The following is a 13,778-nucleotide window of genomic DNA, read 5'->3' as shown; positions in this document are numbered from 1 at the left end:
ATTTTACGGCTGAGCAAGCTAAGGCATAGAAAGTTTAGGTGTCTTGCTCAGGATGAACCCACCGGCATTTCATCCCTGTTGGTGAGGTTCTGTAGAGCATGTCTGCCACTATGTGACACCTGTCTCAGGTTCGAGAAGGAACCTCAAAAGTGAACCGGGGGCGGGGGGCGCCCGGGGCGCCTGGGTGGCTCAGTTGGTTAAGCGACTGCTTTCGGCTCAGGTCATGGTCCCAGAGTCCTGGGATTGAGTCTCACATCAGGCTCCCAGCTCCATGGGGAGTCTGCCTCTCCCTCCGACCTCCCCTCTCATGCTCTCTCTCTCTCAAATAAATAAAATAAAATAAAAAAGTGAATGGTCAGGGGGAACATCAGGCAACCTCATATTCACTCTGGAAGTTTTATCAACAGTTACAATAGCCTCTCTACATTCGCACTTGGAGGCCGAGAGAAAAGGCACATTTGCCACCACCCCCTCTCAAGGCACAGAGGTCAGGGAAGTCAGCAGTTAGACACGGGAGACAAAGAGGAAAGGAAGACCCTTAACCAGGCTGCCCAGAGTATGCTCTCCACAAATCTGAGGACCCCCAGCCCCAAGAAGCTCAAGCTTGTATTTACAACAACAAGACAGCTGACCTATGAGACTCCATTTCCACGCCCGCGAAGCTACTGGAGGGCTTCTGACATTAAAGGATGGGAAGTGCCCACTATTTTCCATCTCTGGGAGCTCCAGGGATGTATCTACAGCGGAAATGGCTCCAGGGTCTGCTCCTACACATCTGTCAGCTGGGTCAAGTTTTCTTTTCCTTTCTCAGGCTTTCAAAATGAAATAAAATATAAAGCAATCAGCAACCCCATATACACGGTGCTCAGAAATCTCAGCCCAAAGCAACTCTCCTGATACTGTTTACATGTCTGCCGACTAACACAGAAACCATTAGCTGCCAGCTTAGTGATGCCCTGACCTTTCCCTTGTTAAGTCTATGGGGGAGAGCTGCACAGACAAGGCCTATAAATTCAAAACAGAATTTTGCAGCCAAAGCAGCGAACACATCCACTCCAAACTCAAGGCTAGATATGGAAATGTACATACAATGGGGAAAGAGCAGGACCTATGACTTCCTCCCCATTACGCTCCCAACTGCTGGTTTCATAAAAGGATCCATTTCCTTTTTCTGAACCTGCTTTATCAACAGAGGTTAGGAGCCCATCACCCAGCCACTTCCAATTCTAGTGTTGAATTAGACACTCTCTTCCAAATACCCTGCCTCAGCCACATTCCGAAAGTTGATGGTTTAACAGAAAAGGAACTGGTGTACTCAGAAAGTCAATCCTGAGTGAAATGGGTTTTGCTTCTTAGCTCATGTAAGAAATATTTAGCTACCATATACCAGCTCAACCCCTTCTAGAATTAGCAAACATGGATAGAAAATGACCAAGATGCACGAAGTTTATTGTCTAATGGGGAATATGAGAAATATCCCTAAGTAATTATACAAAGCACAGGAAGAGTTAACTTGTATCCACTACCCACTGTGTGTATCCACATTTCTAAGTACATTTCCAAGTCTAGTGTTGTGCCATTTGATCTGTTGGCAATCCTGTTTTAGGTATTATGATTGCTTCCATTTACTAAAGGGAACTGAGGCACAGAGACTTAAATAACTCATTTTTGAGCCCATGATACAAACTGTAACGTTCCAGTGCCTCCCAGAAGAGTAGTGGACATTTGGTGTCTCCTGGGTGCCTCACAGGCCCAGGGCTAAGCACCTGTAATGCACTGTCTCACCAACTCCTCCAAAAGGGCCCAAGTCTGTGCCAAGGTTCCCAAAAAAACAGAGCCTAAAGAAATACTTCATTAAACGCAAATGCTTTACTAGGTGGTAAGTCCCAGGGCAGTGAGAGTGAGGCAAGAGGAATGGCCCACTGGAATCAGCGGCCAACGTAGAGTCCAGGACCCAGCAGATGGCCAGAAGCCCAGACACCGCTATGGCTAGAAGAATGTACGCCACTTGATCTTAGCCAAAAGGCCGAGAAAAGATCGATACGGCTGGGAGAATGTGAAGTCTCTTACAAGCTATGTCTATTCGAGCCCCCATCTTGTACACAAAGAAACTGGGACTACTCACAGAATCAAAGTAAAAAAAATCAGTCATTGAATCTGTGTGTAAAAATGCAATACTAACCACAGAAGTCAGAATTGCTCCCAGTCAGTCTAACTAGACCCTGTTTCAATTTCCTGACATATTCCAAGGAAGATTTATCTACCAGAAGAAGATCTAGACACCCACGGAAGCACACACACACACACACACACAATGAATTCCCAAGTCCAATGTCAACAGCATCCATCTGAGCATGATCTGGGACCTTGGGCACTGGCAATGCAGAGATGGACATATGGGATCATAGGCAGGAGACTTCTGTGTGCCATCCCTTTAGTGAAACCACATCTATAGTGAGACGGGTTTCGTAAGGGTAAGTAAGATCCACGCTGAGAAGCAGGTGATTTTCTAATTCCCACCTTCACTCAGGAAATGCTTACGAAGCAGTTCTTGGATAACCAGGCTGCTCGACTCCAGCCCCTGTGAATGCTGGGGCTTTCTGGGTCCCATCGCACATGGTGTTCCAACATACAGCGCGGGGCGCAGTGCAGAGCAGCCGGGCATACGTTGGAAATGGACAGATAATGTTCATCCCCTGGCCCACGTTGATAGCTGTAATTCTCACCGCGTCACGTTGAACTATGGGAGATTGCTCCTTGTCGTAACCCAAATGATGATTTTTGAATGGTTTCCCCTAACTGATATTATTTTACTCTGGCTCGAAGATGTTTTACTTGGTGAGAGACCATCTCCCAAGACCTTGCTTTTGCGGGTACTGACCAAGGATGTCTCTTAGAGGACATGCTTCACCGATCTGTTCCATTTAGTGGCAGCTAATTTCTTCACAACAGATATGATCTACAAGAAAGCAACGAGCGGAAGCTAGAGAAAAAAGAACTCACCCCTGGCTGCCCCGAGCAGAAGAAGGAGGTAGCTCGGAAACAGGGGCTTCAAGAATGCATGGACATTCTGATAACAAAGAGAAAGGCTTTGAGAACGGATGGGCAAGACTTACAGCAAAAGGGAAAGACGAGAATCAGAGGCAGGAGGGAACACAGTACCATTTAAAGAAGTGTGAGTGATCCAATGTGGTGAGAAGACAGGGTCTGGGTGGGGGAAGCAATGGGAGAGAACAGGACTGGTAAGACTGCCCAAGGCCAGTTACACATGGCCTCAAATGTGAATTTCAAGCATTAGCAAACAGAGTCCCTTAAGGCTGAGAGATGATCAGATCATTCAGTTCTAGGCAAAATGAACTGGAGAATGTGCAAGGGACCAGCTAGGCAGCACACGCGCGTCCCTGGTGGAGACACCCAAATGGAATTAAAGTGCAGATGTCCTCTTCAAGATTAATGTGAGGACGAACCACTGTTCTGAAAGACACAACTGACACGGACGAACCAGCTAAACAAACCTCAGACGTGACCGCCATCAGCAGCTTTGTCTAGATTCCCATCATTCATACGAGAATCACTAATGCCAGGCCCTCAAGGCATCGTACCCTAGCAGCAGCCCTAGGGATATGTGTCATTACTTCTGTTCTGTAGACGAGGAGGAAACCGACGGTCAGAGAAGGAAAGTATATGCGGGACCACAGATCCCCTCCAGAGGCGGTGTTAGGACCCACGGTTCCCCAATTTGAGAACCGACAGCTGTCAAAGCTGAGGCTTTCCGGGGACGCGGATAATTTTAGAAAAAGGAATCCAGAGCCAGACACTCCGTCTAGAGCCCGCGCCCACAGAGAAACTAACAGCCCGGGGCGGTTCTGCCCTCCCCTTCCTACCTTGCTTTCTCCTTCAATGACAATGACAGGCACAGCCGTGGCGGGCCAGCGGTGTTTGGCTGGTAGGGGCTTGTCACAATTCCATAGAACTATGATCTGAAAGAGACAAGGGGCATGAGCTGGCTCGGCTTGGTGAGGCTGGCTTTAGTGAGGCTTCCACCCCAATTTCCTCTCAGAGACAGAAAGAGGCCTAAGCAAAGCAGAGAGGCAGACCTCAAACTTGAATTTTAAAGAGAGCTCCCCTCCCCCCCCCACACACACACCATCTCCAGAACCTGGTCACCTCAACAACTAGAGAGAGAGGACCAAAAGAGTAACCTGAAAAAAACTACATCAAGGGGGGCAGGAGAAAGTTGGGGAGAAAAGTCAATTTCAGAGTTGCTGAATCTTAAAAAAGTAGGTTCTTTAATTCTGACATCGTTCGATGAGCAACGGAACAATGACCAAATTAAATAAAAATGGGTAACGAGCTCTGGAACATTGGCTAGGAAGCAGTGCTCCTGCGGGCATTGTGGGAGAGAAGAGAATCCAAGATGGAACCGGTATGGTGAGTTCATGATGTGGATTCTCCAGAATGGCTGCTAATTTTTTTTTTTAAAGAATTTATTTATTTATTTGACAAAGAAAGAGCACAAGTAGGCAGATAGGCAGGCAGAGAGAGAGAGAGGAGGAATCAGGCTCCCCGCTGAGCAGAGAGCCTGATGCGGGACTTGATCCCAGGTCTCTGGGATCATGACCCGAGCCGAAGGCAGAGGCTTTAACCCACTGAGCCACCCAGGTGCCCCAATGGCTGCTAATTTTATGTGACTTCTCGATAAATGTGTTCGGTTTAGAAAGGCATACTTCAACAGGTTTTAACTGTTTCCAAGTTTGTAAGCCTTTTTGTACAACCTGATTTACAAATCACAATGCCACTGTAGAAAGCATATGGGAGGGACACTGATTGGGAAAATCTTGTAATAGATAGAGTCTTCTCCTGATTTTATACTGAAGTCACGGGTGCCATGAGAGAAAAGCAGACACCTCCTGACACCGGCAAGTCTGCTGCTTCCGTTGAAACTTCATCTTCTGGGCGCCCATGGCATGTTTAAAAACAAAATAATGGGGGTGCCTGGGTGGCTCAGTGGGTTAAAGCCTCTGCTTTTGGCTCAGGTCATGATCTCATCAGGGTTGTGGGATGGAGCCTGGCATTGGGCTCTCTGCTCAGGAGGGAGCCTGCTTCCCTTCCCCTCTCTCTGTCTGCCTCTCTGCCTACTTGTGATCTCTCTCTGTCAAGTAAATAAATAAAATCTTTAAAAAAAAATTAAAAACAACAACAACAAAATAACACCTTTACGCATTCTTTAAAGACTGTGTTGATATGTATGTTTCAACTTTGCCCCAGCGAAACATCTCTCTGTAACCCTCCCCTTACCTGCGCTGAATTTCACTTCCAAGAACCGCTGGCTCCATTGATGAAAAGGGAGTAAGGCATGACAAGCGAAAGGGGAGGAACTGGGCCTAAGGCTGAATGAGTCCCGGGCCAGAGCAGGGAAGGGGGGGGGCTCCGGTGGGCGGAGCTGGAGACGGCGGGGGTGCTGCGGTCCGCCCCCCACCCCCCACTCACCTGGGCACAGTACTGGGATTTGGCGGCAGCCACGAGAAGCTTCAACACTGGCTGGGACTGGGAGACCAGGGGGGTCACCGCGTGGATGACCGCAGTGAATTTGGAGGGGGGCTTTAAACCTGAAACAGAAGCGGGAGAGGAGCCCCATGAAACCCTAGAAAACCATTCCTCCTCGCTCCATTGCCTCGCCCCGAAGCTAACCTTCCCGCCTTGCGTATTTTTCCTTCGCCTCTCCTGTCCTGACAGAACAAAAACAACGGGAAAAGCAGCTAGTTAACTGTGGCCTGAGACCTTGATAATTTACAGCTTCATGTCCATCCGGAGGAGGTTCTTCCTCTGACAGCCTAATCCTCCCCAGGGGATGCACCTCTGATCTCCCAGTAGGACCAAAGTCTGGACACACCCCCACCCCCCACCACTCTCTACTCCCAGCAGAATCTACTCCAGCCACTAAGGTCTTAAGGTGGATTTAAGGAAACGGGATCTCTCCCTCCCGGGTATCTGAATAGCTCTTATTCTTCATAATGGAGTTAGGATGTTTCCCCCCCCCCCCCTTTTTTTTTTTTTGGCGTGATTAATCCTATTTCCAATAATGACCAGCAAGCGACAAAGGTTCAAGGAACAGCATCCAGAGCCTTGCTGTCTAGGTGGGACTCCCTGTGCCCATTGGTGGTGGGATCTTCCCCTCCGGGTCTCCACAGCCAGGAAGTGGGCATCAAACCCATGGGGCCGCTAGGAGAACAGAATGATAGGAGTAAATGCATACCAGGCCACCAGAACAGGACCCAGCAAACAGTAAGTGCTCAATAAGTGTTTGCAGGTAGCCCTCACCCCCATCACCATTATTCTGGAGCAGCAGCTCTTTTGTGGGCGCTGACATAATCTGAAGGAAAAAAGCACAGGACCCTGACCTCCACCGGCTGCGCGCTCTGAAGCCCTGGGTGGAAACGTGTGAAACAAGCAGGAGCCACGGAACAGAAAGCAGCGAGATGGCTTCTCCCCCGGAAAGGAGGTTTTCCAGAAGAACTCACTGAGAAACTGGAGACACACTTAAAAGCTTTTTAAAAACTTCACTAGTTCAGACCCAGGAATTTCGCATTTTGGTAGCGTCAATGCAAACAAGAGCGCGCAGTGACATTCGAGTTAAGCTTTGATGTCGAGAGAATAAAGGCAGGAACCAGACAATGTCTACTAAAGGATTCTGCGAGTGTTTTGTAGAGCAAATGAGATCGTCCAATTGGTACCTTAATTGCATGTTAGAAAGAAGCTGACTTCTCCACTTTCTAGATACGCATGCAAAACTTTGCCAAAGAAGAAGAAATAGGATGGAGGGGTTTCCTTTCTCCTGGTGAGGACAAATCATCATGTCTACATTTTCCTGTACTAGTTTAGGAAGCACTATGTGCACACTTCTAACATGCTCCCTCCACATAGAGATCTCACTGCTCTACAGGAAATATGCAGGCATTTTTATTGAGTATGGCCTTATTCTGAAAATTACCAAATTCTAAATACATTACCCTAAGTGGGCCATTCAATGCTTTTAAAACAGTCCCCATAGTATGTTTGGTTTGGCTTAAAGGGTTCTTTGTCACTGGTTGGTATTTTAGGCCATGACTTCTTTTTAAGTTTCTTTTTATCAGTTTCAACATGCACAACTCAAAAAAAAAAAAAAAAAAAAAAAAAAAAAGGTGAGATTGTTATGGAGAATATCCAGACAGGGTGGAAAATCTAGAGTCTTTTTCCCACATCAACTTGAAAGATGCTTTACTCTCCCAGAGTTTCTCCAGTTCAGAACTGTGAATGGGGGGGAATGTCAAAGATCTTCCAAATGCTAGCACAAGTCGGGCTCCGTGTACAGAGTGTCTATGGCAGTAATGGTAGCCTTTTGGACAGCTTAGTCCCGCTGTCCATCCCTTCACCCCATTATGAAAAGACAAAGAAAATCTGCTTGAGAGCAAAGACTGTATCTCATCTGACGTTTTATTTCTACCACCTTGCATTGCATTAGCGGAGCACATAAGACAAGGCACAATAAATGTTAAATGGATGCACAGAGTTGTCTCTTGTTGTCCATTCTTCAATCTTTCTCCTTCCCCTTTATTAATTCAATTTTTCTTTGGTAGGAGAGAGAAAAGTTGAGACTGCAGAAAAAAAAAATTAGGGAGTGCTCTCCTGCTTCCATTTCATATACGAGGAGACGTGAAATTATAGCAGACCCATTGTCATGTTCAAAATGATCCGTAATTTGGGGAGCCTATTTCTCACAAAGAAATGAGTCTACTGTATGTGAGGTCCAGCTGCTCAGATAAGAAAGGAGTTTTTTCCTTTTGCAATGCTCTGCTGCATTTATAATTTTTGATTCTGGTACACCAGTAAGGATCAGTCTCTAGACAGCCGTCTCCAGTGGAGGCTGGTAGAAAGACCCTGCTGCAGGATGGAGAAACCAAGGGCCTTTGAAGTCCCTGGACAACATCTGGAGGACAAACAAGGGGCGGCGCTCTGGAAGGAACTCACTTACCTAAATTAGCATAGTAGTAAGGAAAGTCTCCCAGATAGGATGAATACTGTGGTAGTACGAACAGTCCTCCAGGATGTTTGTTCCATATTAAACTGTTACGTGATATGTGCTTGAATATTCTGTCCTGAATAATCTAGAAGGTAAAAACACAGGACGTGGTGAGGAGGAGACCTTGACGGTATCTGGTAAGCAGCATGTTCAGTTCCAGTGTGAGGAATGATAATCCTCAGAGTAGTGAATCTATCCCCAGACTCCCCACTGATACAAGTGTCCCGGACACAGAATGACAGAGCAATGGGAGAAAGCAGGAGAGAGAAAGAGATGAATGACAGCTCATCAAATTTTCTAATTCAACTTCAGTTTTAGCATAAATTCCACCTTGTCTTTCTATGATAATAGGTACATTCTCATTTCAAAGCAGAGTGCGTAGAACAGCTTCCTTGATGGCTGGGCATTTAGCTGTGGTTCTAGATCCATGCCAGGAAGATCTGTTCTCGGTCCATAGAGATGTACAGGCAGAGACCAGGCTGGGAGGGGCCAGAAAGCATGGAACATTCTAGAAACTGTTGAAGTTCCGATCTGTTCCTTCCATTGAGGAGACAGACTTATCTGTCATATTTCGTTTTCCTTAGAAAGTCAATTGTAGGACATTGGGGTATTACTTAGCTGAAGTTTTTCTACATTTCTTCTCAAAGAGCAGCGAGTTAACAATTGCTCAAAACATCTCACATAACAGAACAAGAACCATGGCATATGAAGACTAATAGCCATGCTAGTTCATTAGTTTCTTTGGACTTTGGGACCTCGCAGATCATTAAATTCTACATTTAGAGTCAAACATTCTCCCATCCCGAATCATTTGTCAGATGAATGTGATTAGTCCACTTTACAGATTTCTCTCTGTGACTTTCAGACTTTTGTAATTATACCATCCAATCATTAAGATATGATTTGGCAAATAATTAACTTGATATAGGATTTCAGGTTTGCAGCGATTTTTTCCTGTACTAAAAAAAAGAAAGAAAGAAAGAAAGAAAGAAAGAAAGAAAGAAAAAGGAAAAAAAGAAAAAGCCTGCCATGTCTTCAAGAGATTTAAGACCTAAATCATTATTTTCCAGGGCCCCATTTACTGCAATGTGACTTTCAGTAAAGACCATTTTCAATGGAGCTTTATCATTTAAGGTTATTAATACAACCATCTCATCCCACATAGTGGTAGGTAAGTAATAAAATGAGCTACATTTATTTTTGCAAACCTTATCATGTTTACATTTCTTAATGAGAGAGAAAGAAGGAAGCAAGGAGGTAATTTGGAGAACTCAAATATTTTAGTTTAATGATTTCTGCATTTTTCTCTTTCCCCCAGATCAAAACTGTTTATGCGGCTAGGTAGAAGTTTCTAATTTGGTGGAGAGTTTAGGAACCTGGCTAAAACAGTAACGTTTACTTTCTGTGGGACAACAGAGACGTGTTAAAATGCTATTGTCTAGGCATTAATTATGAGAAACTTCTTGTGGTTGTAAAGAGTTTTCACATGGCGAGCAATTTCACTTCAAATACCATTTATCCCAGTTTTATGTTATTTACATCTTCTAAATCTACTATCTATTTTCCCTTATAGCTTTTCATTTAGATCCACTTTTTTGGCTTTCTGAATTTATGTACTTTCCAACATGTGGCCACTTAAGTGAATTCGGATACCAAGACACAGAATAAATTGGAAGTAGACAGCATCATAAATCTGACACATATACAAATGACAAGTATCTAAGGGATGCCACAAAACGGGTTATCAACCTTCAGCAGAATCCTCCTCATTGTCATACTCTTTCTGGCTCAGCAGCACAACATTGTTATTATTTCAAATTCAAGGATACAACAAGTTTTGGTATTCTTCTAAGATAGCAATGAGCATGTCACACTCTCTTCAAATGAATCTCTATAGGAAGGTATCAGCAAAGGTACAAGGGCCATTGCAAATATTTAATTTAACCTGGGTCAAGCAATTTGCCACTTTTATGTCTCACTTTCCTCATTTGTAATAAAACAACAAAATATCACATAAATTATAATCACCTCTCAGAATTTGTTAGGAGTAGCCGCCTAAGTTTTTACACTTAAGACTTGACCTTTTTGCCTTAAAAATAACTTTCATTCCTGCATTCATTTTCTAGGCATAGATTTTTCCAATTTACACCACTATAATATCACAGATAATATCTATCATAGGTATCTTTCCATATTAATAGTATTTGTGGGTTACTTATCCTCAATGACCAACAACAGTGTAATTTTTTCATGCAAAACAATGGCTATATGTATTTGTGAATTAAAATTTTCCACATCTAGAAATGATACTTTAGGAGTCTGTCAATGGGTACAAATATTTTTAAGGCTGTTTGTACGTACTGACAAACATTTTCTAAAGGGTTTGTAACAACTTGCCTTCTCAGAAGTCTGAAAGAGTATGGACCTCATTTCACCAAACAGAAAAGTTGTTCTGTCCTCCAAATGTCCCCTTCTCCCTAATGCTACCCTGGACAGCTCCCAGGATCCTTTTGGAGTAAGAGAGCTCACTCTTCATTGTTGTGGAAGAAGACATCACACTTAGAAGCTGGACATCTTTTTGGCCATAAAGAAAATCAACAACATACACACAGACACGTGTACACACACAGTACAAAAGCTTTTTATTATAGATGGAACTAGCACCCTTGAGAAGGATAGTATTTCTCATTAATACGAATTCAAAGGGAAGAATGACAGGCTCCTTATTTTTCTTTTTTATGCGCCATGTGTTTTATGAATAATGGACTACTGGTTACAGGTTACTGTCATTTTGGGTGGCCCTGACTTGGTCTTTTGACCAACGCAAGGCTGCCCCACACACGTGGTGCCCCCATATGCCACCTCACTTTGAGCCAAAGCATTCTCTTTCCATTATCTCCCTGACTTTAAATTCCACTACACAACAGCATCAGCAATACCAAGGTTGGAATGTGCATTGTTAGGTAACTGGAGAGGAAAAAAATCGGAGCATACGTCACAAAACTCCATTAAAAATGTGCTGTCCAAACGACCATTAGTTCTTTCCACACATTATTACAATCTTGTGCACTTTTCTTTCACTCACCTTGATTCTGACTGAGCTCCCATGGTTCAGTCATTAGTGTCAGGCTGCTGCTGTGGAATATTCTGACAAACAATGGGATCTATGAAGGAACGCTGTCTCTGCAACATTTTATCACTGTCCCCATCATTACTTCTCAGTTTGCATACACACACAAACACACAAAAATAGAGCTCCAAAGAGCCTAGCTCTGACTCAGTAACTCCTTAATTCCAAGATGCAGAATTAGGAAGCTTCTAGCAGACCACGTCCCAAGTATGACAGAGTACAGCGCACTGTAATGTACTGAGTACTTGACATTGGCATTGGAGAGAAGGGGTCCTGCTTCCAATAGTGTCTAAGCATCACCTACAACATGAAGGCTCATATTCTCCAAACACCAAGTCATCCTCTTCCTGTAGCCTACCGTATAGCAAACAAGGAATTAAAACCCAGTGTTTCAGAGTCTGAGTGTAGAACATCCTGAAAGCAAAGGATCCTCAAATCTACATGGTCTAAGGGTAACTCTGAATTATCCTCATAACTTAGGAGCTCCAGCACAGACTGACCTATATCATCTAAGTTCTAAGCCAGGTAGCCATTTTTGATATGGGATACTTAAGTCTTTCTCATAAACACGTTGGCTTTATTTATGTATGCGGATGGCATTTTCTGCTATGTTCTCTGCTTTTCTATTTACACTGAATTCTGGGGTAATCTGAGTTCTGAATTAAAAAGGGAAACTGGATGGTATCTTTCATGCAATTTGGTTGAAGGGTCAAACTGTTACAATCCAATCTTGGAACAATATAAGGAGATTTGACAGTTGCTATAAATTTGAATGAAGTATATGGTTCATAGTTGTTTTCAAAACAATGGTGTCGCTTAAGAACTGGATGGCTTAAATCCAAGGGGAAGAAGGCCTTTCCAGCACAGAGATGACAACAACTTGACTTGAGATTCTATTCTGATGACTATAACACATCTAACTGTTCTTACAGGATAACTGAGCACTGCTAACTGAACAGGCAAGAGACCAGCTCTATACCATAAACCATACTCAAAAGGAATGTAATTAATGAGATACCACCTTTTATCCGGCAAATGTGCACAGTCATTGGTATGCATGTGTGGTTTAATTATGATCCTTAAGACTAACACGAGGGCCGCTAGACAAGGTCTCCCCGTAGATGGTGTATGAGAGTCCAGACTGATTCATCCTTCTTGGAGAGTAACTTGGCAAGCAGATCATGAACCTAGACTCTGGCCTAGTAATTATCCCACTTTTAAGGACTCTGTCTCAGAGAAACAGAGATGTCGCCTAAGATACATGGAGAAACCCATTGCTCAGATAAAGACATCTGTATCTAGATCTATACAAAACAAACAACTAGAAACAACATTAACAGCCAACAATAGGAGATTAGTTCAATAAACAGAGGTCCACCAAAGGAGGGGATAAGAGAGAAAAAATGAAAATACGTGGCCTTCGTGTTTTAGAGTGGACAACTAATAGGCCAGAATCTTGACAAGACCAGAATCAGACCCAGAGGTGCAAAATTGTGGCATGTGACAAGATGGAGGCATGAAAACTTTGGATGTCTGGACAAACTACACAACAATCTGTCAAAGAAGAAAAAACATAGACTCTTCAGTACAGGTCATATATATGAAAGTAAATTGGATGAAATAGCTAAATCTAAAGAGTTAACCACGAAAGTACTAGAAAAACACAAGGGAATGTGTATGTATACATTATGTGTCAAAAGGTCCTTTCTGAAGAGTAGCAAATGGAAAATCCACAGAAGAGATTGCCTCATCATAAACAAAATAGAAAGGGATGCCACAAGTTGGAGGAAATATGTGTAGCAGAAGAGTCAACGGGTTAGTATTTCTAATACAATAGGCTCTTAAAAATTAATGAGAGAAAGTGGGACAACTCTATGGCCATTTCTATTTCTTTCTTTGTGAGGTGCCTAAGAAATATGGGCAAAATCATTCTTACTAATATCCTAAGAAAATATAAATTAAGAAAATAATGATTTATCATTTTGAAAGATGTAATATACAATATTGGTGAAAGTAAAAATATCAGAAATAATAAAAACAAGTCCTTTCACATATGCTGGAAGGAATATAAATTAACTTCATTCTACTGCAGGAAAATTGACAATTTATTAGAAATCTTAGCATTTGTCATATTCTTTGAACCAGGACTTTGAATTCAAGGAATTAATCCTATGGAAGTAATCTTGAACCTACGCAACAATTTAGTGCTGAGGCTATTTGCTTCAACAACGTGTCTAGTAATGAAAAACCAGAAACAATGTCAATGTCTTCAAATTGAGGATAATGAAAGAAATTAAGTGATATCATGAATGGAGTATTATATAGTCATTAAAATAATTGCAGAAAAATCTAACAGCATGAGACAATGTTAACAGTACATTATTTAAAGGAGAAAAAACACATTATAAACTAAATTTAGAAAGACTCCTCTTTATTTACTGATTTATTTTTAAGTGGGGTCCACACCCAACAAAGGGCTTGAACTCACACCCTTGAGTGAAAGAGTCACTGGCCAGCTAGACGCTCCTGAAAGATTGTAAAAATTATAACATGTGTATCAATTTGCCTAGAAAAAAACAAACATGTATG

The 13,778-nt window shown here is 43.0% G+C and overlaps 1 protein-coding gene across 1 annotated transcript in view; it reads right to left on the bottom strand.

The window, feature by feature from the left end:
- Positions 1-13,778, bottom strand: part of EXT1 (exostosin glycosyltransferase 1) — a 280,954-nt gene that overhangs the window by 13,090 nt on the left and 254,086 nt on the right. The window contains exons 5-7 of the mRNA XM_059165733.1: positions 8,012-8,144; positions 5,491-5,609; positions 3,885-3,980 (exon numbers count right to left, since the gene is read on the bottom strand). Coding sequence (XP_059021716.1) covers positions 3,885-3,980; positions 5,491-5,609; positions 8,012-8,144 — 348 coding nt within the window. The remainder of the gene's footprint in view (positions 1-3,884; positions 3,981-5,490; positions 5,610-8,011; positions 8,145-13,778) is intronic.

This window comes from Mustela lutreola, chromosome 3, assembly GCF_030435805.1.
Source record: "Mustela lutreola isolate mMusLut2 chromosome 3, mMusLut2.pri, whole genome shotgun sequence".
Classification (NCBI taxonomy): domain Eukaryota; kingdom Metazoa; phylum Chordata; class Mammalia; order Carnivora; family Mustelidae; genus Mustela; species Mustela lutreola.
The sequence above is the reverse complement of the archived record's forward strand: the minus strand, read 5'-3'. Positions and strand labels throughout refer to the sequence as shown.